Below are 27592 nucleotides of genomic sequence, written 5' to 3' on the forward strand. Positions count from 1 at the left end.
ATGGGGGAACTGTGGATGTCACACTGTTATGGGGGACCTGTGGACAACAAACTATTATGGGGACCTGTGGATGTCACACTGTTATGGGGGATCTTTGGAGGACACACTGTTATCGGGGATCTGTGGAGGACACACTGTTATGGAGGATCTGTTAATGACACACTGTTATGGGGGACCTGTGGATGACACACTGTTATGGGGGACCTGTGGATGTCACACTGTTATGGGGGACCTGTGGATGTCACACTGTTATGGGGGACCTGTGGATGTCACACTGTTATGGGGGACCTGTGGATGTCACACTGTTATGGGGGACCTGTGGATGTCACACTGTTATGGGGGACCTGTGGATGACACACTGTTATGGGGGACCTGTGGATGACACACTGTTATGGGGGACCTGTGGATGACACACTGTTATGGGGGACCTCTGGATGACACACTGTTATGGGGGACCTCTGGATGACACACTGTATGGGGGAATCTGTGGAGGACACACTGTTATGGGGGATCTGTGGATGACGCACTGTGTATGGGGATCTGTGGATGACACACTGTTATGGGGGATCTGTGGATGAAACACTGCTATGGGGGACCTGTGGATGACACACTGTTATGGGGGACCTGTGGATGACACACAGTTATGAGGGACCTGTGGAGGATGCACTGTTATGGGGGATCTGTGGATGACACACAATTATAGGGGACCTGTGGATGACACACTGTATGGGGGAATCTGTGGAGGACACACTGTTATGGGGGATCTGTGGATGACGCACTGTGTATGGGGATCTGTGGATGACACACTGTTATGAGGGACCTGTGGAGGACGCACTGTTATGGGGGATCTGTGGATGACACACAGTTATGGGGGAACTGTGGATGACACCCTGTTATGGGAGACCTGTGGATGACACTCTGTATGGGGGAATCTGTGGAGGACACACTGTTATGGGGGATCTGTGGATGACGCACTGTGTATGGGGATCTGTGGATGACACACTGTTATGGAGGATCTGTGGATGACACACTGTTATGGGGGACCTGTGGATTACACACTGTTATGGTGGACCTGTGGATGACACACTGTTATGGGGGACCTGTGGATGACACACTGTTATGAGTGACCTGTGGAGGACGCACTGTTATGGGGGATCTGTGGATGACACACAGTTATGGGGGACCTGTGGATGACACACTGTTATGGGAGACCTGTGGATGACACACTGTTAAGGGGGAATCTGTGGAGGACACACTGTTATGGGGGATCTGTGGATGACTCACTGTGTATGGCGATCTGTGGATGACACACTGTTATGGGGGACCTGTGGATGACACACTGTTATGGGGGACCTGTGGATGACACACTGTTATGGCGGAATCTGTGGAGGACACACTGTTATGGCGGAATCTGTGGAGGACACACCATTATGGTGGAATCTGTGGAGGACACACTGTTATGAGGGATCTGTGGAGAACACACTGTTATGGGGGATCTGTGGAGGACACTGTTAAGGGGAATCTGGCTGTGATATGGCCACAATGTGTAACATAGCTTTACAAATTCTTTCATTAGCAATCCTGGTCTGTCACCCCCAAGTGCCCTGGAGTCACACGGAGCCCACAGGACACAAGGAGCTCACACAAAGGCACAGGGAGCTCACACAATGGGGTCACACAGGGGGCGGGGGTACAGGAAGCACACACAGCGGGCACAGGGATCACACACAGAGGGGGCACACGGAGCGCACACAGCGGCCACAGGGAGCTCACACAGTGGGCTCACATGGGGTGGCACAGGAAGCGCACACAGCAGACACAGGGATCACAAACAGGGAGCATACAGAGGGGGCCAAGGGAGCGCACAGGAGGGGGTCACAAGAAAGCTCACAGGAGGGGGGACAGGGAGCACACAGGAGGGGGCACTGGGAGCACACAGGAGGGGGCACAGGGAGCACCCAGGAGGGGGCACAGGGAGCACGCAGGAGGGGGCACAGGTAGAGCGCAGGAGGGGGCACAGGAAGCACGCAGGAGGGGGCACAGGGAGCGCACAGGAGGGGGCACAGGGAGCGCGCAGGAGGGGGCACAGGGAGCGAACAGGAGGAGGCACAGGGAGCGCACAGGAGGGGGCACAGGGAGCGCACAGGGGGGCACAGGAGGGGGCACAGGGAGCGCAAAGGAGGGGGCACAGAGAGCACACAGGAGGGGGCACAGGGAGCAAACATGAGGGGGCACAGGGACACAATTGCCCTGTTTACCCCCCCTAACGCCGGCCCTGGGTGTTGTGAGCTGTGAGACTCCTGACCCAGTGATGATTGAGGAGTACATCAGTGATGTGCAGACACTACTCGATGATGATGATGTAACTAATCGCACTTGGGAGCCGGGTGATGAAGGGGCTTCATCATCATCGGGAGAAGAGGGTGGCAGCTTGTCCGTGAGCCAGCAAGTCGCTAGCGTGGGCGGGAGTCAGCAGGGTGGCAGCAGTGGGAGGTTGGGAGCCAAACGTGCCTGGGGTAAACCACCCGCTTCGTGGGAGCCTACCTGCCCGGGTAGTAGCGGTGCAGGGGTTCAAGGAGGCAGCGGCGTTAGCAGTCAGACAATGCATAGTGTTGGGAGTAAAATCACCTACTCGGCTATGTGGCAGTTTTTTGTTAAGCCGCCGGAGGAGGTGAACGTGGCCATATGTAGAATCTGTGGGCAGAGAGTGAAGTGTGGCCAGGGTGCCAATGTGGCCTGGGAGAACCGTGGCTCCGATGTGGTGGTCCAGCCTGGCGCAAAAAACGCTGTATCACCCAATGGCACGCACCCGGTTTCAGGCAGTCAAGGCTCCACCACATCAGCCAAAGGAAGCTGTCTGTCCTTCCCATCATCTGCTGGTCTTGATGCTCCTGCTCCTCCTCACTGATTCCATCAGCAATCGATCACCGAATCGATTACCAAGAGACAACAGTATGCGTGCACGTGCTCCTGTCCAAGTTGCTGGTGCTGCAGTCCCTCCCTTTCCAAGTGGTGGACTCTGCACCTTTCCAAGAACTGATGGCTTGTGCCGAGCCGAGGTGGAGAATCCCAAGCCGTCATTTCTTTGCCAAAAAGGCAGTACCAGCCGTGCACACACATGTAGAACAGAAGGTGGGCCACTCCTTGAGCCTACAGTCAGGGACTATACATGTCCTTTACAGCCCACTGGGTGAATGTGGTTCCTGCACAGCCACACCAGCAACTTGGCCAGGTGACGCCACTTCCGCCTCCACGTTATCACGCCGTTGGTCCTGCGACAACAATGTTCGCTTCTGCCTCCTCATCCACCACCGTGTCCTCAGCCTCCACTGCAAGGACAATTCACAGTGCCCCTTCAGCATACCACATGTGCAGAGCACGGCGGTGTCACGCTGTTCTGCACCTCGTTTTGCCTGGGCTAATGAAGTCACAGACGGGAGGAACTGCTCTGTGTCCTTCATTAAGAAATCGAATCCTGGCTTTCTCCGCGACAACTCAAAATCGGAACCATGTGACCGACAATAGGAAGAACATTGTTTCGGCGCTGCATCAAGGAGGGTCTGCCACTCATCTGCAAGACATCCTAAAAATGGCCAGGAAACTTTGCATGCACTTAAGCCACTCGTACACCGCAAAGCACAAGCAGACCCTCCTTGAGCTGCAGCTGCAGAACGGGATCCCCCAAAATAGGCTGATATGCAACGTTTCCACCCATTGGAATTCCACCCTCCATATGTTGGACCGACTGTATGAACAAAGAAAGGCCATAAACAATTTCCTGATGATCCAAGCGGACAGGAGTACTCCCCTGTGTAACTTCGATGTCAGCCAGTGGCAGCTCATGCGTGACACCTGCCGTCTGCTCAGGCCCTTTGAGGAGGCCACGTTATTTGTCAGTCGACAGGACTACGGGATAAATGATGTCATTACACTGCTTCATGTCCTGGAACAGATGCTGGTAAATATGGCTGGTCAGGGGACGGGAGACATGGCGCCTTGATCTCACGGCCACATGAGCCATGTGGGGGCTGAACTGCAGGAGGAGGAGGACTTGGGAGCACAAGCAATGTGTAGCGAAATGGGTGATTTTTCTACACAGGTGACAGGAGAGGAGGAGCAGGACCAGCTAGAGATGCTACAGGTTGATGAGGCAGAGGACCCAGGCACACCGTGGCAGTATGCAGTGGAGATGGAGGAAGGGAGCCCCTCCGAGTCACTTGCACAACTGGCCGCTGCATGCTCACTTGCTTGGGTAGTGACAGGCGAATTGTCACCATTCACCAGAGGGATGACTTATGGCTCTCCACCTTGTTGAACCCTCGCTACTGGTCCAAAATGGGGGCCTTTTTTACACTCGCTGAGAGGGAGGACAAACTGAACTACTATAGAGACATCCTATGTAGTCAGTTGGCCGCTGCCTATATGCGCCATCATCCATCCTCTCGCAGGTCTGACCGGGGGGGGACCTTCTGCGCTCACGTTCCACTGCCATGGCTGCTGGGGAGAGGAGGGGTGGGGTGGCAGGAGCAGTACCAGCTACATCATGTCACGAGGGTATCAAGAGCCACGTCTGACTCTGTTATACCCGGGGTCAGGAAGTCGCAGCGGGTGGCTGCGCGCTCTATATCTAAAGATCATGGTGTTTCTTAGTTATTGTTTTCTGTGTTTGCCTTGCTATCCTTTTTGTCTCTCTCAGGGATCCGTAGCTTCTCCTCCTCAGCTGTTTCGTGTCTGCCACTCCCTACCTCCTTATATTCTCCCCTCACACTTCTCTAGTTGCCAGTTATAGAGCTTCCTGCCTGGACATCTATACTGACCCACTGGAGTGGTTAATCCTGGTTGTTGTTCCTGTGTGCTACCCTCCGGATCCCTGTTTGGCTTATTGTTGTCTCCTGTTGTCGCCCACCTGGGAATATATGTTGAGTCTGTGTTGTCTGTCCTCCCCTTGGTGTTTTCCCTTAGAGTTAGTGGTGCGGACTAGTGTTCCCATCGCCCTGTTCACTACCTAGGGCTCAGCTCAGGGAAAGCCAGGGCTTTAGGCACGTGATCGGCGTACGGGTGAGGAACCCGTCTAGGGACGTCAGGGCAGCCAGGTGCCAGCCGCCAGGTGAGTCAGGGGTCACCATCTTCCCTCTCACTTGGGCAGGGCCTTCCTCGTTCCCTCCCTCTGTGTCACGTATGTGATAGCCACGCCGACCGTGATATTATAACTGGCCCTTACTTTTTGAGAAAAAAAAAAAAAAAATTTTTTTTTTTTAATTTTTTGTTTGTTGTTTTTTTTTCTCTCTCTACTTAGAATCCAATATGGATCCTATTGATGCCTTGGCAGAACAGCTTCAAAGCCTGTCTTTGGAGGTGGCAGGATTGAAGGCGTCTGTTCTCCAACAACAGCAGCAAATGCAGCAGACCGCACCCCCAGCGGTTGCTATGGGTAACCAGGTTGTCACTGAACCCAAGGTTGCTCTTCCCGACAGATTTTCTGGGGGAAGGGACAAGTTTGCAACGTTCCGTGAGGCCTGCAAATTATATTTTAAGTTGCGCCCTTACTCCTCAGGTCATGAAGAACAGCGGGTTGGGATTGTCATTTCCCTGCTTCAGGGGGATCCGCAATCCTGGGCGTTCTCGTTACCCCCTGGTTCTCAGGCTCTCCGGTCAGTGGAGGGATTTTTTGGGGCTTTGGGTCTCATATATGATGACCCTGACCGAGTCGCCCTGGCTGAGTCGAAGTTACGGAGACTCCTACAGGGAGATCGGTCAGCAGAGGAATATTGCTCAGAGTTCCGTAGGTGGGCTACGGATACTCAGTGGAACGACCCGGCTCTCAGGAGTCAGTTCTGCTCTGGGTTATCTGAAAGGGTTAAGGATGCACTGGCGCTGTATGAGACCCCCCTTTCCCTTGATGCTGTTATGTCCCTCTCTATCAGAATAGATAGACGTCTTAGGGAGAGATCGAAAATTCCGGAGCAATTGGTTACCTCTCCCAAGCAACAGTCAGCCTGTACTGACTTAGATGAGCCTATGCAGCTAGGCGGAACTTCTCGTCAGGTCCGTCCTCCCGAGATTCGCCGTAGGGGGGGGGGCTTGTTTTTTCTGTGAAAGAGGGGTCATTTCATTAATGTCTGTCCCTCCTTTCTCAAAAACAAAAGACCGTCGGAAAACTACTAACCCCGGGCTGTGCGGAGGATGTCAGCCGGGGGGTATACGTTTCCTCCATACGAACATCTCAATTTGTGTTACCAGCGGTCATTGTTTTTGGTGTTAAGACGGAGTCTATTTCTGTTTTTCTAGACAGTGGAGCAGGGGTAAACTTGATTGATGCCCATTTTGCCCGCACTATGGGTTTGTCTCTCTGTACGCTGCAGAGACCTATTCCCGTATTCGCTATAGATTCTGCTCCTCTGTCTCAGAGAAACCTCACCCACATTGTTCGTAATTTACACCTTCGGGTAGGGGACCACCATAATGAGTGTCTTTCATGTTACGTTCTGGAGGGCCTTCCCTCTCCGGTGGTATTGGGTCTTCCCTGGTTGGTAGCGCACAATCCAGTGGTGGATTGGCAGGCCAGGGAGATATTGGAGTGGAGTGAGCATTGCAGAGAGAATTGCTTAAATAACAATTGCTTAATCGCCTCCATAGCTTCCCTACCTACATTTATTTCGGACTTTGAGGACGTTTTTTCTTTAAAGGGTTGTCAGAAACTACCAACTCATCGTCCTTATGATTGCCCGGTTAACCTGATTCCCGGGGCAAAATTACCCAAGTCCAGGTTGTATAATCTTTCGGGTACCGAGAGACAAGCCATGAAAGATTATATCTCCGAGAGTCTGGCTAAGGGACACATCAGACCCTCTTCTTCACCCGTGGCTGCAGGGTTTTTCTTTGTTAAAAAGAAAGATGGGGGCCTGCGTCCTTGCTTAGATTTCCGTGAGTTAAACCAGATAACCATCCGTGACCCATACCCTCTTCCTCTCATTCCTGACCTTTTTAATCAGATTGCGGGTGCTAAGTGGTTCTCCAAACTTGATCTTAGGGGGGCCTACAATCTGATTCGTATCAGGGAAGGGGATGAGTGGAAGACAGCTTTTAACACCCCTGAGGGGCATTATGAAAATCTTGTTATGCCTTTCGGTCTGACCAATGCCCCTGCTGTCTTCCAACATTTCGTTAATGATATTTTTAGTCATCTCATCGGCAGGTTTGTAGTCATATACCTAGATGATATCTTAATTTATTCGGCTGATCTGAAAACACATGAGGTGCATGTCAGGCAAGTACTGCAGGTCCTACGGACGAATAAATTATATGCGAAAATTGAAAAATGTGTCTTCGCTGTTCAGGAATTACAGTTCCTGGGATATCTATTATCTGCTTCAGGTTTCCGCATGGATCCTGGGAAGGTCCAGGCAATTTTAGATTGGGATCTTCCTGAGAACCTTAAAGCCCTACAACGGTTTTTGGGTTTCGCTAATTTCTATAGAAAGTTCATTAAAAATTATTCAGTGATCGTTAAACCCCTTACCGACATGACTAGGAAGGGGACGGATTTTTCCAAATGGTCTGACGCCGCTAAAGATGCATTTTCCTCTCTAAAGGAGAGGTTTACCTCGGCACCTGTTCTAATTCAACCTGATGTCTCCCAGCCTTTTATTGTCGAGGTAGATGCGTCAGAGGTGGGAGTGGGAGCTGTATTGTCTCAGGGTCCGTCTCCTGGCAAATGGCGTCCTTGCGCTTTCTTTTCCAAAAAATTATCTTCTGCAGAGAAGAATTATGATATTGGAAATAGGGAACTGTTGGCGATTAAACTGGCGCTTGAAGAGTGGCGTCACTTCTTAGAGGGAGCAATCCACCCAGTCACGGTGATTACGGATCACAAGAACCTTCTGTACCTAGAATCGGCTAAACGTCTCACCCCTAGACAAGCTAGGTGGTCGCTATTCTTTACCAGATTTAACTTTGTAATCACCTATCGTCCTGGGGCAAAAAATACCAAGGCAGACGCATTATCTCGTAGTTTCCCTGGAGGGGGTAATGTTTGTGATCCGGTACCTATTTTACAAAGAGGAGTGGTTGTCTCTGCTGTACACTCTGTTCTAGAGGGAAAGGTGTTAGAGGCTCAGGGGGACGCCCCGGCCTCTTGCCCCTCAGAGAAATTGTTTGTACCGTTAAACCTGCGTCTTGAATTATTAAAAGAACATCATAATTCGGCACTTGCTGGACACCCGGGTAGTAAAGCAACCTTGGAGCTTTTATCTCGTCGTTTTTGGTGGCCAAGGTTGCGTCAGGATGTAATGGATTTCGTGTCTACTTGTTCTACTTGTGCACGCGCGAAAGTCTCTCATACACGTCCAGCAGGGTCTTTATTGCCACTTTTCATTCCCAATAGGCCATGGACACATCTGTCTATGGATTTCATCACTGACTTACCGTTGTCGGCGGGTAAAACAGTTATCTTGGTAGTAGTAGACAGGTTTAGCAAAATGGTACACTTTATTGCGCTACCCGCACTTCCTAATGCTAAAACTCTCGCTCAGGTGTTTATCAGTGAAATCGTGAAGCTTCACGGGGTCCCTTCCGATGTGGTTTCGGATCGGGGAACCCAGTTTATTTCTAAGTTTTGGAAAGCTTTTTGTTCCCGTTTGGGGGTTCACTTGTCCTTTTCCTCAGCTTTCCATCCTCAGTCGAATGGACAGACTGAGCGTACCAACCAAAACCTAGAAACATATTTAAGGTGTTTTGTGTCTGAAAACCAAGAGTTGTGGTCATCATACTTACCGTTAGCTGAGTTTGCCATAAATAATCATTATCAGGAGTCCACTGGCAAGTCACCATTCCTTGGTGCATACGGTTTTCATCCCCAATTTTGTACTTTCAAAGAGGGGGGGTCTTCTGGGGTTCCCGAAGAGGAAAGGTTTTCTTCATCTCTTTCATCGGTATGGCAGAAGGTGCAAGTTAACTTGAAAAAGATGAGTGGTAAATATAAATGCATGGCCGATAAGAAACGGTCGCCAGGTCCGGACCTAGGAGTGAATGACTATGTGTGGTTGTCTACTAGGAATATTAAGTTGAAGGTTCCTTCTTGGAAACTGGGTCCTAGGTTCATTGGTCCCTATAAAATTGTAGCCGTCATTAACCCTGTGGCTTTTCGCCTGGAGCTACCTCAGACTTTTAAGATCCATAACGTCTTCCATAAATCGTTACTCAAGAAGTATGTTCCACCTCTAGAACCATCGCCGCTGCCACCTCCTCCTGTTATTGTGGATGGTAATCTGGAGTTTCAAATAGCCAGAATTGTTGATTCTCGTCGGGTCCGCCGCTCTCTTCAGTATCTTGTGCATTGGAGGGGTTACGGTCCCGAGGAAAGAATGTGGGTTCCAGCGTCAGAGGTAAACGCCAACAGGTTAATTCAGACTTTCCATGCCTCTCATCCGGAGAGACCTGGTCCTGAGTGTCCGGAGGCCCCTCGTGAAAGGGGGGGTACTGTCACGAGGGTATCAAGAGCCACGTCTGACTCCGTTATACCCGGGGTCAGGAAGTCGCAGCGGGTGGCTGCGCGCTCTATATCTAAAGATCATGGTGTTTCTTAGTTATTGTTTTCTGTGTTTGCCTTGCTATCCTTTTTGTTACTCTCAGGGATCCGTAGCTTCTCCTCCTCAGCTGTTTCGTGTCTGCCACTCCCTACCTCCTTATATTCTCCCCTCACACTTCTCTAGTTGCCAGTTATAGAGCTTCCTGCCTGGACATCTATACTGACCCACTGGAGTGGTTAATCCTGGTTGTTGTTCCTGTGTGCTACCCTCCGGATCCCTGTTTGGCTTATTGTTGTCTCCTGTTGTCGCCCACCTGGGAATATATGTTGAGTCTGTGTTGTCTGTCCTCCCCTTGGTGTTTTCCCTTAGAGTTAGTGGTGCGGACTAGTGTTCCCATCGCCCTGTTCACTACCTAGGGCTCAGCTCAGGGAAAGCCAGGGCTTTAGGCACGTGATCGGCGTACGGGTGAGGAACCCGTCTAGGGACGTCAGGGCAGCCAGGTGCCAGCCGCCAGGTGAGTCAGGGGTCACCATCTTCCCTCTCACTTGGGCAGGGCCTTCCTCGTTCCCTCCCTCTGTGTCACGTATGTGATAGCCACGCCGACCGTGATACATCAGCAGCAGCCTGAGTCTAGAGTCGCTGATGAGCAGCTTTCTTCACCCGCAAAATGAAAAAACTACTCATCAGCAGCAGCATCTAGACCTGGAGCAGAACCTGAACCAGCAGGTGGTGGCATACTTGGAGTGCACCCTGCCAGCCATCATTGAAGATCCACTGGACTACTGGGCAGCCAAACTTGCCGCAACTGGCCGAGTTTGCCCTGGAAAATCTGTCCTGCCCGGCCAGTAGTTTGGCATCAGAACGGGTGTTTAGTGCGGCAGGGGCCATAGTTACCCCAAGAAGAACTTGCCTGTCCACCCAAAATGTGGAGAGACTGACCTTTGTCAAGATGAATCAGGCGTGGATCAGCCAGGATTTCCACCCACCAATTCTTGATGCATCAGACTAGATCTAGATCATCCATGTGCCACACCAACACTTTGACAAAAGAGACCAGTTTCTTCTGGCTACCTGCCTCAGCTACTATTCTGATGCTGCCACCCGCCTGATGTCACACATTTGAGGCCAAGTGCTCCTTTTTTCACCCATCATCTTCAGCTGCTACTGGTATTCCCACCCATCTCCACACTATCTAATCTTGCCACTCTGTGGCCTCCTGATGCTGCTGCCATCTCCACACTATGTCACCTTGCCATTCTGTGGTCACCTCATGCTGCTGCCATCTGACCACTATGTCACCTTGCCACTCTGTGGCCTCCTGATGCTGCCGCCACCTCCACAATGTCATTGTGCCACTTTGTGGCCTCCTCCTGATGCTGCCGCCACCTCCACACTCTGTCATTGGGCCACTCTGTGGTATCCTCATGCTGCTTCCACCTCACCACTATGTCATAGGGCCACTCTGTGGACTTCTCATGCTGTTCCCACCCTCCTCACTTCATGACTGGGCCACTATTTTGCCTTTCGGCCTAGCTGACAACATCATTTATTTGACCCTTCTTCTGATCTGTCAGAAGGAAAGAAAAATAAGACTCACAATGGATCCTCTCTGTGTAGCAGCTGTATGGCCTGTATGGTCCCATCAGACTTGGCTAATGCTTTGGTAGCCAAAAGCAGGAGTGGGTACAAAACACAGAAGACATGCAAATATTCCGTTCATGTGTCATCTCTGTTTTGGATCCACTCCTGTTTTTTTTTGGCATTAGCAATACTGATGGATTACTGACCAAATGCTGACTGAGTGAAAGCGGATGCTCCACAGATAGGATGCATTTTTTGTGGGTTATTGTTCTGACGGATCAGAGGAAGGGCAAAATAATCAGTGATGTCAACACAAACTTACTGCTGACACCCTCTCCACTTTGTCGGGGGGCTCTACTTGCATAAGCGTTTAATAGAACAGGTTCTATAGACATCTATGTGGAATCAGCTGACGACGGTGTAAAAAGGAGTGCGCTTCTTCTTGGCGCTAACATCAACCTGTAAGGCTGAGTTCATACTTCATTTATTTGGGCAGTCACGGGGCCAAAACTGACCAAATAACTCCCCAAATAAATGAAGTGCACTGTGATTCTAAGAGCGACGCCTGTCATCTGCATGTCATACGGACTCACAGTATTATTTCACTACCAAAGCAGACTCCCTATGCGTGTTACTGCAAGGCACAGTGTTGTACACCACTATAAAGGCTCTCTGCAGCCAAGAAATAGCAGGTTTTTTAATGTAATTTGCCGCAAATAAATTCAGATCGAACCAAATTTTTCCCAAAAATTTTGACAAAACCGGCAAATTGAATTTTAAAAAAATCTCATCTCTAATGCTCACTACACCCATTAGTAAATTCTGCGAGGAGTGTGGTTTCTAAAATGGGGTCACTTCTTAAGGGTTTCTTTTTTTTGTTTAACCTTAGAGCCTCTGCACTTGTTGGCCAGTGCTGTACATGGTGCTCTTTCTCTTCTGAACCCTGCAGTGTGCAGCAGTTTACCACATATGGGGTGTTCCTGTAGGTACCCTTAGGGTCTTGTCAAATGCAACATAGCATCCCAATGCCATTCCAGAAAAATCAACCTTTCAAAAGCCATATGGCTCCCCTTCATTTCTGACTCCATACAGCAGTTTACAACCACATGTGGGGTATTTTCTATAAACTACAGGATCAGGGTAATAACCTGAGATTTGTTTTGCTATTTATTATGTAAGCCCCTCAAAGTCACTTCATCTCTAAAACCATAGCAATTGCAAATTTTTAGTACATTTTGAATTTGTTAATAAAAAAGGTAAAACACATCAACCAAATGTTACCGCAAACATGAAGTACAATGTGTCACAGGAAAACAATTTTAGAATCCGTTAGATAAATAAAAGCATTCTAAAGTTATTACCACATAAAGTGATATCAAATTTCCAAAAATGGATCAGGAATGTAAAAACTGGCGCTGGTTTAAATAATAATGTTTTATATTATGCTGTTGTTTCCATCTGAAACTGGATATTTGTCATAATCAGTGTGGTACTAGAGCTACTGTATACAGAAAGATCACAACCCTCAGAAAATGATGTAATCACCAGTAACAATAGAGAAAACATCACTACTTGATGTCAGTACTGTGTATATGATAACAAAAAAGGGAGAAAGGGTAAAACCTTTTTTTGAAAGGATATGGAAAGAAAGGTGAATAGCTGCTGTGACCAAAGACCATAGACCACAGCAGCGGACAGGAAGAGAGAAGGAAGACCGCATGTGCGCACTGCTCTCGCCGTCTCCTCATACAGCTGATCGGCTGGGGTGCCAGGTATCGGACCCCCGCCAATCTGATATATTAATGACCTATCCTGAGGATAGGTTATCAATATTAAAAGCTTGGAGAACCCCTTTAAAGTCAGTTTTGTTGAGATGATCTCCTTGGTAGGTAATTGTTAACAAAATTAACCTTATACACACTTAACAGCTTTTTTATATTCCTAAATAGGTAGCTTTGACCACAGCTTATTTGTGGCAGTTTTTGTTGCAGCTTTTTAAGTCAAAAGTAGATAAAAAAAGTAATGGGAAATACAAAAGAAGGAATTATAATTCTGCCTGCTGGGTCCACTCCTGAAGCTGGCTGAAAAAACTGCATCAGAAAGCTCCACAAAACGTTTCCACCCACCCCCAAAAAAAAGCTGCGTGCAATCAAACTAAAGGGTGCTAACACACAGAGCAGCCATGCTGAAGTTGGGATGTGGCCGTAACAGCATCATCACATTAACTAATTAGAACCACATGGTTTATTTGGACTTTATTGTTATTGGCCGCAAAACCATGCGGACATGAAGACCAAATAAATAAAGCAACTCTAGTTAGTTAATATGATGCTGCTGTGGATCATATAGCCATGCGGCACTCAGGTCAAGGTGACCACATCCCAACCACAGCACAGCCGCTCCATGTGGCCATACCCTGATGCATTTTTTTATTTTATGAAAAAAGACACAGTAGTTATACAGACCTCCTAGTGTGGCTGACCCGCGATGGTGATCATACTTACTTGATCCACGCCACTGGGTTCGGTCCCTGTTGCTCCCGGGCTTGTTCTTCCTCTCCCTGCAGCACTGAATACAACATTCATCGACAGGGGGAAATGTGACCGCTGCAGCCAGTCACAGGCCACAATTATGACTTGCTCCCCTTACTTTATGTGACCAGTTGTCTTGACACAAGGGGAGCAGGACACCACAGTGGCCTGTGATTGTCTGCAGTTGTCATATATTCCCATATTCCCCCCCCCCCCACTCCCCCATCTACAGAAGTTGTTTTCAGTGCTGCAGTGAGAGGAAGAGCCGGCCCGGAAATGACAGAGACCTAACCCAGTGGCAGGGACCAGGCAAGTGTCATCACCATTAAAGGACGGCCACTCTGGGAGATCCGCATTAGTCTTGGATAGCCACTCTAATCCTCGAATTGTAAGAAAAAGAAACAATTTGGTGCCCAGCAACACAATGTAAAAGGAAATGTAAAAAAGTAATTATTATAAAAGGTTACTTGAACAATTAAATGCTACAGGACCATTTAAACTTTTTGTGTTTTACTCACAAATGTATATGCCCAAGTAGTATATGCCTTATATATAACATATAAAAGAGGTAACATTCTTCATTAGCTATCTATCTAAGGAACTAACATAATGTATTAGCAACACAAAGTACTAGCCTAAGCCAAGTGCTATCTTTCAAATTATTTGCAATAGGGCATGGCAAGTTTTATTACATTATGTATAAATCATGACCTCCTTATGGAAAACAACATACATACAACATACACATTTCTATAAATGAATTGGTCGTCATACAGCCAATTGATGCAATCATTCAAGGCATATTGATTCCAACCTTGCAGTCCATCCAAACAGCAGCCAGGTTTTTTTATATTTTTATGCAGAATGCAAGCATAGTTGGGTGGACATGCATCCCACCGGCATTCCATCCATTTCCAGGCATCATTCCCATTGCAGTACATGCAGTTCTAATACTTACCTGACCCGTGAGAGAGAGACCGTAGCCATGTCCCTTTGGATGAATTTTAGGTGGAGTGCAGCAGCTGGGACAGTTACAGAGACATGAGTCAGAATATCGCTTACATGGAAACCTAGTGAAGAGTGATGAGAAAAGGAGCTAATACGGGGGAAAAAGGGGCATAATTGGTATATATGTTAATCATATAAACAAGGACATTTCATGATTTAAATTCCTAAAATCCCTGAAAGCTGAATGCTGTATTAAACAATACTGGTCACTCAACTAAGAAAAAAGTAGATCTACAGTACATGGCTAACCATGAATTACAGGCAAGGTTAATCCAGACGGAGTACAACATACAGTACCCTTGGGGCAGAGCTACCACATATCAAGCACATGTTCAATATTAAATCATGGCAAAACTCTATAGTGAAAATGCAAAAATTTGATTCCTGTGCAGTTCTAATAAAATAGTACTAAAATGATCAGGAAACAGAACCGGTTTAGTCAGCATGTGGCCTAGAGGAGACATTTTTAATGTGTTTCGTTACTAATGTACCCATTTTCCCATAATTATTTTCCACTTAAGAGAGCTGCAAAATCTATTTGGGTTCTAGGATAAGGTTGAGTTAGAACTGTGCAGTCAACCTGCACAGGGAATATCAACAGTAGCCAATAGTGTCTGATATTAATTCAAAACTGAAGACCGCTGAATAAACAGATATGAATACTGCATCCATGAAAAATATGTGAGATGAGCTACAGATACTAATCCGAGCATTTCTGGGCGTATGTGAAGTCTGAATACAAAACCTAAATACCAAATACCTGAAATGAAATTGCCTAAGTTGCAATGCATTCACCAAAACTGAGGCAGATGTAAACTACTATAGACTTGAGAGGGCAAAAATGTATTGCAGCTTATTGATGCTCCTGATATGCTCTAAGTCTATGGTAAGGTATGCCATTATTTTACTGCCCTATGGGCCATATAATTAGATTGTTGTACTGTACCTGTGCATAACTATATATTGCCGTGTATCCATGGAGATCTATGTTGCTGTAAATCAATTACAATAGTAATAAACATAATCACAGAGTAAGAAGGTTTTAAAGAACGTTTCATACTTGTTTCTGGGATGGTCAACACTTGAAGATCTGCGGCATTTCTCCCGTCGAGTGACACCTTTGGGTGACATTTTGGTGCTGGTGTCAGAGTCCCCACTGTCATCATCCCCCATGGCTTTTATGTAGCTGCCACTTCTCATCCTTCGGCATGGTATTTCTCCTTCTTTCCCAGTTGCAGGATATCCTCCCCACTCATCTGGTGGTACCTGTAGACACATAAACAATGCACATTTGCACAGCAAGTTGCTGAATGCTCTAATTTTATATACAGTGACATATTAATTATTTTAATTAGTTTCTAATCAGTGCTATAAATAAGTTTTAGTCAGTGGTGGGAAAAATGCTGCAAAGTAATAATGCTTTCAAAAACATTAGCGTTAATAGTTTATTTTTATCAATTAACAAAATCCAAAGTGAATGAACAAAAGAGAAGACGAAATGAAATCAATTTTGCCTTCGAAACAGCATCATTTCTTCTAGGTACACTTGCACACAGTTTTTGAAGGATTTGTAGCCTTGCTCAACTCCTTCTGTCTCTTCATGGGGTTGTTGTCCTGCTACACAATAAATGTGGAGCCATTCAAATGCCTCCCTGATAGTATTACATCATGGATACAAATCTGTCCTGACATTACAATATAAGTACCTCCCACTGTAGGGTATGTTGAGGGGATGTCCTTGCGATACTTTTTTCCGATGGACTGCTCCGTTCCCCCGCAGTGCCCCCCGTTCTGATTTCCCGCCCTGCATGCTAATCCATATCATCGGTACAGGGAGGAGGAGACGGCCGTGTTTCTCAGGGGGTGTCTCCTTCTCTCTGGCTGTGACATGCTCTGCTCTGATTGGACAGCTCACAGCCAGAGAGAAGGAAACACACCGTCTCCTCCTCCCTGTACCAATGGTATGGATTAGCATACAGGGTTGGAAACCAAAACAAAGGGCACAGCAGGGAAACAGAGTAGATCATCAAAAAAAAATAAGGGCAAGGACATCTCCTCAACATGCCTTACAGTCCCAGGTACTTATATTGTAATGTCAGAACCAGTGAAAGGTCCTCTATAAGGACACTACTAATCCTCATCAAATTTCCAACTCCATTTGCTGAACACATATGTAAGCAGAAGAAAGACAGATCAAGCTTAATTCCCTTTCAAACTGGAAGATATACAGCAGTGCCATCAACTCAAAACTGGCAGAAACCAATGGGACCCAGGTACACCAATCCGCTGTTTAGAGTAGTATGGTCCAAAGTGGTCTTCATGGAAGAATTGTTGTCAAAAAACTATACCTTCAATGTAGAAACAAGGCCGAGCGATTAAACTATACATGAAAACATAGCAACTGGGGTGCAGAAAAATGGTAGCATGTGCTCTGGACTGAGAAGTCAAAATGAGTCAATATTTGGACATAACAGAAGCCAGTTTGTTCACTGAAGGGCTGGAGATCGGTACAATAATGTGTGTGCAGGCAACATTGAAGCATGTAGAGGATTTTGTCAGGATTAATAATGTCCCCAATGCTGACAAATCCAGGCAGATAATTATCCATCATGCAATTCTATCAAGGAACAGTGTAATCGGTTCAAAATATATTCTGCAGCAAGACAACAACCCCAAACATACTAATGCACATGAGCATGTGTGCCCTGTGCTCGCAAACAGTGGGTCCACAATATACGGGCACCGGCCGTGTGCACTCCGTATCATGGATGCAGACCCATTGACTTGAATGGGTCTGCAATGCTCAATGCTCTGCAATGTCAGATAAGGAGCGGAGGCATGGATCAGAAGCTCATGGAAGCACTACGATGCGCTAACATGCCTCCGCTCCGCAAAAAAATAGAGCATGTTCTATTTTTTGTGGAGTGGACCACCTTTTGCGGATCACGGACCCATTCAAGACAATGGGTCCGCATGTGCAAACGGCGCGCACACCGACAATACCGTTGCATTGTGGACTGCTATTTGCGGTCCACAATACGAGCATGGGGCACACACACTCGTGTGCATGGGCCCTAAGAACTATCTTCAGCGTGAAGAAGAACAAGGAAATGTGGATATGATTATATGGCCCCACTGATCTCAACATCATTGAATCTTTCTAAGATTAACATGAAGTAACAGAAATATTTGAGCAAGCCTACATACACAGAAGATCTGTGGTTAGTTCTCCAAGATGTTTGGAACAACCCCGCTGTCAAGGTTCTTTACATGCTGTGTACAAGTGTACCTAGAAGAACTGATGCTGATTTGGACGCAAAGGGTGGTCAGGACAAATAGTGATGTGATTTTTGTTTTGTTCAATAACTTTGCATTTTGGTAAGTGATAAAAATAACACTTCTATTTTTAAAGGATTCTAAAACTTTTGCACAGTACTATATCTATCTATCTTTCGTGTCATATGGTTGAAAAGGTTGCTGCTACAAAACTTCAGAATGTTCCACATCCCAATTTTTTGTGTTCAGTATACAGTCAGGGAAATTATGCAATTTTTCAACGATCAGATTACATGCTGTCTAGAGAAGTCTATGGAGAGTGGGTGGAGAAGAGGAGTGAAGTAAGAGAAAAGAAGAGACACACAGAGACATGCTGCTTCAGCAAACAGTAAGCATTTTTCCATCTTACAGCTACTAGATTCACATCTACACTGTTCAGCACTTCTCTACAGTGGCTTCCATGCTGCTGATGATTTTCTGTCTATGAGAAATAATGAAAGTGAAGCAAAATCTCCTCTAGTTTACATGTGCCATGTATGGGAGACATCATAGCAGTTAATCTCTGCCCACTAGCTAAGGGGCAAATGACAATTTGAAATAGAGCATGCAAAGTGAAAAGCTGGTGAAAATGCCATATATAAGTCATATAGTGTAATCCCTTATAAACACATCACAGCTGATAATGAAGAGTCAAATAGCAGGTACAGTTTAACTATAGTGACCAATACCTGTTGCTGAAAACAAAATATCTAATTTGTGTGGTATAGATAATGACCGGTTTATGTAGGTCAAGTAATTCTAGCTAATGGCCTCTGCATTCCCTTTTTGAAGTGCATTTCCTTTCTGTGTACCTGATCTGTCGTTCATACTGAAGCCAGATCTATTCATTATTACCTTTTGAAAAGTAAAACAGAGGGAACTGATAAAAATATTTCAAAGACTGCGTAGATAGCAGAGGCTTCAAGGAGTTTTCTCACTTAAGCAAATGGCATTTATTGTGTAGACAAAGTTAATACAAGGAAATTACTGATGTATTGTATTTGTCCATAATGTCTCCTTTATACATTATACACTACTCATATTCATGGTTATGACTACCCTGCAATCCAGTAGTGGTGGCCGCACTTGCACACTATAGGAAAAAGAGCTGGCCTATTCGCATTTCCATGGTCCAGGCCACCAGAGATTGCAAGGTGGCCATAATCCCTGGATATGATCAGTGTATAATGTGTAGAAAAGGTGTATCAAGCCAGCAAAGGAGGCAATATAGACCATCACAATACATTAGTAAGCGCCTCGTAATAACTTTGTCTACATGATAAATGCCATTTGCTGAAGTGAGACAACCTCTCTAACTTAAAATTCATGGGTTATGGTGGACTGTGGACAAGTTCAGCTTGGGTCCCCTTCCTGCCCAAACTAGCTATGACAAAACAAAGTCTTATTCTGTATACTTTTGCATATACATCATATGAGTAAACCTCATGCTTATTCAAGTTGTATAGAGCTGCAATATGGCTCTCATAGCAACTTCCCTATGTGGTTCTGGTTTCATAAGAAAGTATACAGATTTTTTTCTTATTCTACAAAACTTTTGACACTGACACAAATTTAGCTTTTTACAAATTGCTGCTTCAATGTTTTTTTTTAATTTTTTTGTCAGATGTTTCTATGGTATACTGAAGTACAATTATAATTATGTATTTTTAACTTGCATTGATATTTTATTGGATTTTCATAGTAGTAGTTAGGTGACAGAAATGATAGCTGAGTATTGACAATCTTGTTGCAAAGACCCCCAAAGACCCCCACCCCCCCCACGATGCTGTAGTCGACGTGTGTCCACTTTTCTGTTGTTCGCGAGAATAAAGTGTTTCTTCAAAAAGGTCTTGTGTCAATCTTGAAGTACCTCTTGTTAGCATAAGACTTAGATTAGTATGGTAAGGCTTCAGAAGGTGCTACAGTTTATGGTGTTCCCACATACTGTTCTCACATTTAGATTAGCTCTCCCACCTCGTGGGGGTAGAATGCTTGAATAAATGACATCCATTTTGTGTTGTATGTTCTATCTGACCCTTTTTTTCACGACTTCTGAAATTGCATGCTGGATATCAGCTTCTGAGCCAAATTCTGACTGATGGCAACCTATTTTTTCTAATCAGCTCTTGAAGTTTATTAAAATGTCTGTGTTTTTGTTTCTCCGCACAATTTTTGAGGACTGACCCCAGGTTCTCAGTGGGATGGGTTGAGATCTGGGGAGTTCCCTGGCCATGGACCCAAAATCTTAATGTTTTGTTCACCGAGCCACTTAGCTATGACTTTGGCCTTGTGGCACGGTGCTCCATCATGCTGGCAAATGCATTTTTATTGCCATGTTTCCAGATGTTCGAAACAGTCTAAAAGGTGCTTCATCAGAGAAAATAACTTTACCTCAGTCCTCTGAAGTCCAATCCCTGTACTTACTGCAGAATGTTAGTCTGTCCTTGATGTTTTTCTTCGAGACAAGTGGCTTCCTTGCTGTCCTTCTTTACACCAGGCCATTCTCCAAAAGTCTTTGTCTCACTCTTTAATCACAGTGGCGTACATATAGGGGTCGCAGTTGCGACCGGGCCCGGCACTCCAGGGGGCCCGGCCGCCTGTGGATCCCTGGCCCCGCCCTGCAGTAGTACTGTGTGTGCTGGGGCTGCGCCTGCCAGTATAATAACCCGGGCGGCCGGCCAGGGGCCCGGGGCCCACCGTCCAGTGTTTCGCTGTAGAGCCAGGCCTACCCTCCCTTGAGTCTCCTCCCCCGTCAGTCTCCTCCCCGTGCGGGTGCGGCGTGCCTCGTCATTTCCTGTTAGGCACTGGACATGACGTTTCCCTAGGCTGCGCAGGCGCACAACGACGCCAAGAACCGAGACGCAGCAGGGAGAAGGGAGCACGCAAAGAAGCTGGTGCCGACCGTCCGGATTGGAACTAGATAAGATTATTAAGATTTGTAAAATAAAAAAAAATTGGTCACTGAGTTCAGACTAAGAGTGGAGTCTGACTGGGCAATGTTACTGTCTGTATTGCCTTCATATGGTATGGTAAAATTAGATACTTCATTGGCCTATCAATGGCTTTTAACTCTGCTATATTTCTGTAGCCTGCAACCTCTGACTGCCCAGTTGGGCTGAAACTACTACACCCAACATGTTCTGGCAGTAATAGTAAATGGATATTGGTGCAATTCTGAGCTACTAGTCTATATAATACATATAATGTATTATATAGACTAGTAGCTCAGAATTGCACCAATATCCATTTACTATTACTGCCAGAACATGCTGGGTGTAGTAGTTTCAGCCCAACTGGGCAATCAGAGGTTGCAGGCTACAGAAATATAGCAGAGTTAGGCTACTTTCACACCTGCGTTAGGTGCGGATCCGTATCTGCACAGACTGATCCGCACCTATAATGCAAATGCTTGTATCCGTTCAGAACGGATCCGTTTACATTATTCTTTTTAAAAACAGATCCGTCCTGACTTACATTGAAAGTCAATAGGGGACGGATCCGTTTTCAATTGCACCATATTGTGTCAGTGAAAATGGATCCGTCCCCATTGACTTATATTGTAAGTCAGGACGTATCTATTTGGCTCCACATCGCCAGGCGGACACCAAAACGCTGCAAGCAGCGTTTTGGTGTCCGTCTCCAGAGAGGAATGGAGGCGGAATGGAGCCAAACTGATGCATTCTGAACGGATCCTTATCCATTCAGAATGCATTGGGGCTGAACTGATCCGTTTTGAATCGTTTGTGACATCCCTGAAACGGATCTCACAAGCGGACACAGAAATGCCAGTGTGAAAATAGCCTAAGGCTACTTTCACACTGGCGTTTTGAATTCCGTTTGTGAGATCCGTTTCAGGGATGTCACAAACGGTTCAAAACTGATCAGTTCAGCTCCAATGCATTCTGAATGGATAAGGATCCGTTCAGAATGCATCAGTTTGGCTCCGTTCAGTTTGGCCCAGCCGTTACCTTCAATGTAAGTCAGGACGGATCCGTTTTGACTTCGACTTTTTTTTTTAAGAATAATGCAAACGGATCCGTTCTGAATAGTTATGGTTGAGGCCATTTGTTAACTCTGCTACATCTGCTTATAAAGGGATGAACAGACTGCGCACATTGGGGTATACCTTCTTGTTCTTGCATTAGTCTTCAGCCTGTGGCTCTCTAGACCTGGTGGAAGTACACATTTAGGCGGTTTGGGGGTGGAGGGAGGTTGGGGGGGCGGCGATGGGGAGGGGGCCCCATGGATCAGTTTTGCACCGGGGCCCCATGGATTGTGTGTACGCCACTGTGTAAGCAGATGTATTTACACATGCCTGCTGGTATTCCTGAGAAAGTTATGCACTGATGAACTGATCCCATAACTGAATCCTCTTTAGGAGATGGTCCTGGCACTTGCTGGACTTTATGGGTGCTCTGAGGCCTTCTTCACGGAAATTGAACCTCTCTCCTTGAAGTTCTAGATGATCTGATAAACAGTTCATATAGGTGCAGTCTTACAAGCAGCAATGTTCTTGACTTTGAAGTCATTTTGATGCAAAGCAATGATAACTGCATTTGTTTCCTTGGAGGTAACCATGGTTAACAGAAGAAGGCAATAATAACAACTAGCCCCCTTTTCATGGCAAAAAATGACTTTGCAATTAATTCCAATTCATTTGATCACGCTTCATAACAATCTAGAGTTAATGCAAATGCCACCATAAAAATTAAGAAACAACCTTTGTGGAAACCAAAATGTGTGTGTCTCAAAACTTTTAGTCACAACTGTACATTATTCAGTCAGTAAAAAAGTTGTGGCACATAACTAAATACAATGCCATACATATCAGATTAAAGGCTGCAGTGATAGTGCTTTCATTGTGTCATTTTTTTCACCATGATAACATTCTATCACACCTTATTCCAGAATCCTTAATTAATCCAGATCCCATACAAGTGCCAAAAATAAATACAAACCCCACAATAAATCTAGACCCCTGATGAATTTAGACCCCATACCTGTCATGGTCTATCCTGTGAAGGTGGCAGAAGATCTAAGAGACTGGCTGCACGTGATGTGATCTGACAGCCTCTTTGGTTTCACTTGTTTCTGTGTTGTTGCTAGTTATGACCACACGTGTAGCTTAAGCGGTCATTCCAACTCCTCTATTTAGTCTGGTCTCACTCATCATGCTATGCGGTTGATAGCTCCTTTCTGGTTGTGGAAGTGCTGGTGTTTGGTTCTCCTCTGTGTTCCTGCTCGTCCGAGTACTTCGGAGTTAAGTGTCTTTTCCCTATTTCTTGTTTGTTGTATTCCCCTATCTTTTGGTATTAGGCCTGACGGAGTCTCCTGTTCCTTCAGCTGGGAAGGAACAGGCCATCTTTTGTCCTGACACTGTTTCCAGGGCCCTTTAGGGTCAGATAGCGCTCTAGGTTCCTGCGTATGAAGTATGCGTGTGGAGTTTGCTACAAACACCGCGCCGTCACAATACCACCACCTAAATTATGTCAGGCCCCAGACTAGACTCACACCCCCATATCCCCTGGCTTCCGAACTCAGATGCAACCAGGCGAACAAATACATCTATGCCACCGGTTGCTAGATTGAATAAGTCTAACTATTGTACAGTCAGAGTAATCCAGCTCACATTAGCCAGATGGATGCATAGAGGCGTTAAGAGCACTTGTAAAATGTGGAAAAGAGCTGATGGATCTTTCAACTCCTTCTACAAATAACTACTGTAGTCTACAATCAATGTTAAATACAATGTTTTAGAAATGACGGACTGACCAGTAACAAAAATAAAATAAAGAATTTGTAAATAACTATTAGTAATCCTTCTTGGTTTTGATCTATATTTTTGACTTAAATTTTTCTTTTTGAACTTTATTTAGTGTAGAAAGGACACAAAATGAAAAAGTCTTAAGGGAATTAAGGCTACTTTCATACCTGCGTTTGGTGCGGATCCGTCTGGTATCTGCACAGACGGATCCGCACCTATAATGCAAACGCTTAGATCCGTTCAGAACGGATCCGTTTGCATTACCATGAAAAAAATCAAATAAAAAAAAATATATATATTTTTTTTTGTTCATGATAATGCAAACGGATCCGTTTTGACTTTACATTGAAAGTCAATGGGGGACGGATCCGTTTGAAAATTGAGCCATATTGTGTCAACTTCAAACGGATCCGTCCCCATTGACTTACATTGTAAGTCTGGACGGATCCGTTTGCCTCCGCACGGCCAGGCGGACACCCGAACGCTGCAGGCTGCGTTCAGGGGTCCGCCTGCTGAGCGGAGCGGAGGACAAACGGTGCCAGACTGATGCATTCTGAGCGGATCCGCATCGGGGCCGCTTGTGAGAGCCTTCAAACGGAACTCACAAGCGGAGCCCCGAACGCTAGTGTGAAAGTAGCCTTAACTGTACTTTTTGAAAACATAATTATGCTCTATTGAACTGCTGTAACTTTGCCAAAGCCCATCATAAATGTGGATTACATGGACCCATATCACCTGAAATGACAGTGTCTATGAACATTTTCATGCCTTAGACTTGTTGATTTACAGTATTGTGTAACAACACTGAATCTAAGTTCATTCAGTTTTTTTATTGTTTTTCGTTTGCTTTAGTTTTTTTCGGGAGCTGGGGTTGTATGTCAAAAATGTCTCACATTTGAGAATACACAAATGTACAAAGAATATACAAATGTTAAAATGTGGTCAATTTTGTAACTTAACCAACATGGATGCCTTTCTCACCTTAAGAAATGACAATAAAAGCAACTGCAATCTGGCACTAACATACAAACTTATTGTTCATCAGGCAATTCTGATTTTAAGGAAGCATGCTTAAAAATCAGAACTTGCCGGCAGCCGATCATACTGTCTAATAGCTATCTGCTGCGGGCAAACCACCAGACAGTATGAGGACGAGGGATGGCATAGCGATCGCTCCTCCCCATGCTGCGGAGGAGGCTTTAGTGGACAGTGGGAAAACTACTGGGTTTTATGGCTTTTGTTTAAATATAGACATTGGCATGGAAGGACTAAAGATAACATCATCCAAAATTCTTTAAAAATATGCTAAACATAAAAACGTGACTTAAACAATAGATCATTTTCTGATGACACATTCCCATTAAATGAAGTAACAGAATGACTGTGCTTTTTCATCCTATCCTGTTGATGCTTGTAGCCTGCTATCTACATGGAACGCAGTGGAGTTTTCTCTAAACGCTTTTTGGAGACATGTTCATTAATGACTTCATACCATCTGTCACCTGCAAGAAGTGATTCGAAGTAAAAAAAAAAAACTACTGTACTAGTATACTAGAATTACGGGTTTATAGAATTATGAGTTCAAGAAGTTGATATGTAGCTTCATAGTTCGTAGGAAGTATTTATAATTCAAAGCAAGTTCAGCATCCTAAAATGAACAGCAGTGGTTGAGGTGGAGGATAACAAATATGAATACATAGGCTTTAAAATTATTTTTAGGCTACTTTCACACTAGCGCTTTTTGTCGATCTGTCATGGATCTGCAAAAACGCTTCCATTACAATAATACAACCGCATGCATCCGTCATGAAAGGAAAGTATTATGTCTTTTATAGCCATTACGGATCCGTCTTGAACACCATTGAAAGTCAATGGGGGACGGATCCGTTTTCTATTGTGCCAGAGAAAATGGATCTGTCCCCATTGACTTACATTGTGTGTCAAGACGGATCCGTTTGGCTCTGCTTCGTCAGGCGGACAGCAAAACGCTGCAGGCAGAGTTATGGTGTCCGCCTCCAGAGCGGAATGGAGACGGAACAGAGGCAAACTGATGCATTCTGAGCGGATCCATATCCATTCAGAATGTATTAGGGCAAAACTGATCCGTTTTGAAAAGCTTTTGAGAGCCCTGAACGGATCTCACAAATGGAAAGCCAAAACGCTACCGTTAAAGTAGCCTAGAGAGGGGCTGTCCTGACAAAACAAAAACTTTTTTCATAGAAATATGGCTGGTGGACATAGTCATTACTTCTCAGTTTAATTGTAAAAAGTATTAAGGAAGTACTGTACATTGTACATGCGTGCATCTTACACACTAATCATTATTTATTTGACTAGCTATAGCAATTATTTCTTTAGCCTAAGGGCTCATGCACACAGACGTTGCCATTTCTGCAGTCCATAAATTGCGGATCTGCAAAACCACATGGTGTGCTGTCCATATGTTTTGCGGCCCCATTGAAGAGAATGGGTCCGCATCCGACTTGCAAAAACTGCAGATCAGATGCGCACAAAAAACCCGGTCGTGTACATGAGCCATTATTCTTAATAAAAACCTATCAGATTTTTACATTCCCATATGTAGCATCTGCAGCTTCATCTACATATTTTTTTTATTCTTGGACAGGAACACAAGTTCTTTAAATGGAAATAGGAGGAATAATATGACATTCACCTGCTTCCTGTTCACTTTAGGAGTTACCTCTGTTATTTACAAAAAATATCCCTGAAGCATGCCAAAAAAGTCAGCCCTGTCTCGTACATTAAGAACATTGCTTTTCTGTATCAACCAGCTAGAAGGGGACACAAAGACACTAAGTACACAATGTAAAGGACATACAGCACTGAAAGAGAAACAATATGTTCTAGAAGATGAAAACATGGTTCAGGATAACAGACACAATGTGTTAAACACTATCTGCAACACATATAATATACATAAAAGAACTGATCATATTTAAATTCGCAGAGTTATAAGCCAGTATTATAGGTTAAAGCTGCATTCACAGGTCTGGTTTCTTGCGGAAATAAAAGACGTAGTTCCAAAGGCCTTAGGATAGGCCATCAGTATTAGATCTGTGAGGGTCTGAATCTTGGCATCCATTCAAGTGCAATACACAAAACAGCTGTTACATGAGTGTCGAGTCCCCTTCCAACAGCTTATCGGCTTGGGTGCCGAGAGGCTGGGACATACAGTCAGGTCCATATTATTGGGACATCGACATAATTCTAACATTTTTGGCTCTATACACCACCACAATAGATTTGAAATTAAACAAACAAGATGTGCTTCAACTGCAGACTGTCAGCTTTAATTTGAGGGTATTTACATCCAAGGTGAACGGTGTAGGAATTACAACAGTTTGCATATGTGCCTCCCACTTGTTAAGGGACCAAAAGTAATGGGACAGAATAATAATCATAAATCAAACTTTCGCTTTTTAATACTTCGTTGCAAATCCTTTGCAGTCAATTACAGCCTGAAGTCTGGAAAGCATAGCCATCACCAGACGCTGGGTTTAATCCCTGGTGATGCTCTGCCAGGCCTCTACTGCAACTGTCTTCAGTTCCTGCTTGTTCTTGGGGCATTTTCCCTTCAGTTTTGTCTTCAGCAAGTGAAATGCATGCTCAATCGGATTCAGGTCAGGTGATTGACTTGGCCATTGCATAACATTCCACTTACCGTATTTCCCTTAAAAAACTCTTTGGTTGCCTTTGCAGTATGCTTTGGGTCATTGTCCATCTGCACTGTGAAGTGCCGTCCAATGAGTTCTGAAGCATTTGGCTGAATATGAGCAGATAATATTGCCCGAAACACTTCAGAATTCATCCTGCTGCTTTTGTCAGCAGTCACATCATCAATAAAT

General features: G+C 45.4%; 1 protein-coding gene across 1 annotated transcript in view; it reads right to left on the minus strand.

Moving 5' to 3' along the window:
* DLGAP3 (DLG associated protein 3) overlaps positions 1-27592 on the minus strand; it is a 461591-nt gene that overhangs the window by 278437 nt on the left and 155562 nt on the right. Inside the window, exons 3-4 of the mRNA XM_040421907.1 lie at positions 15708-15913; positions 14598-14709 (exon numbers count right to left, since the gene is read on the minus strand). Coding sequence (XP_040277841.1) covers positions 14598-14709; positions 15708-15913 — 318 coding nt within the window. The remainder of the gene's footprint in view (positions 1-14597; positions 14710-15707; positions 15914-27592) is intronic.

The sequence above is a fragment of the Bufo bufo genome, chromosome 3 (genome assembly GCF_905171765.1).
Source record: "Bufo bufo chromosome 3, aBufBuf1.1, whole genome shotgun sequence".
In the NCBI taxonomy this organism is placed as follows: Eukaryota; Metazoa; Chordata; class Amphibia; order Anura; family Bufonidae; genus Bufo; species Bufo bufo.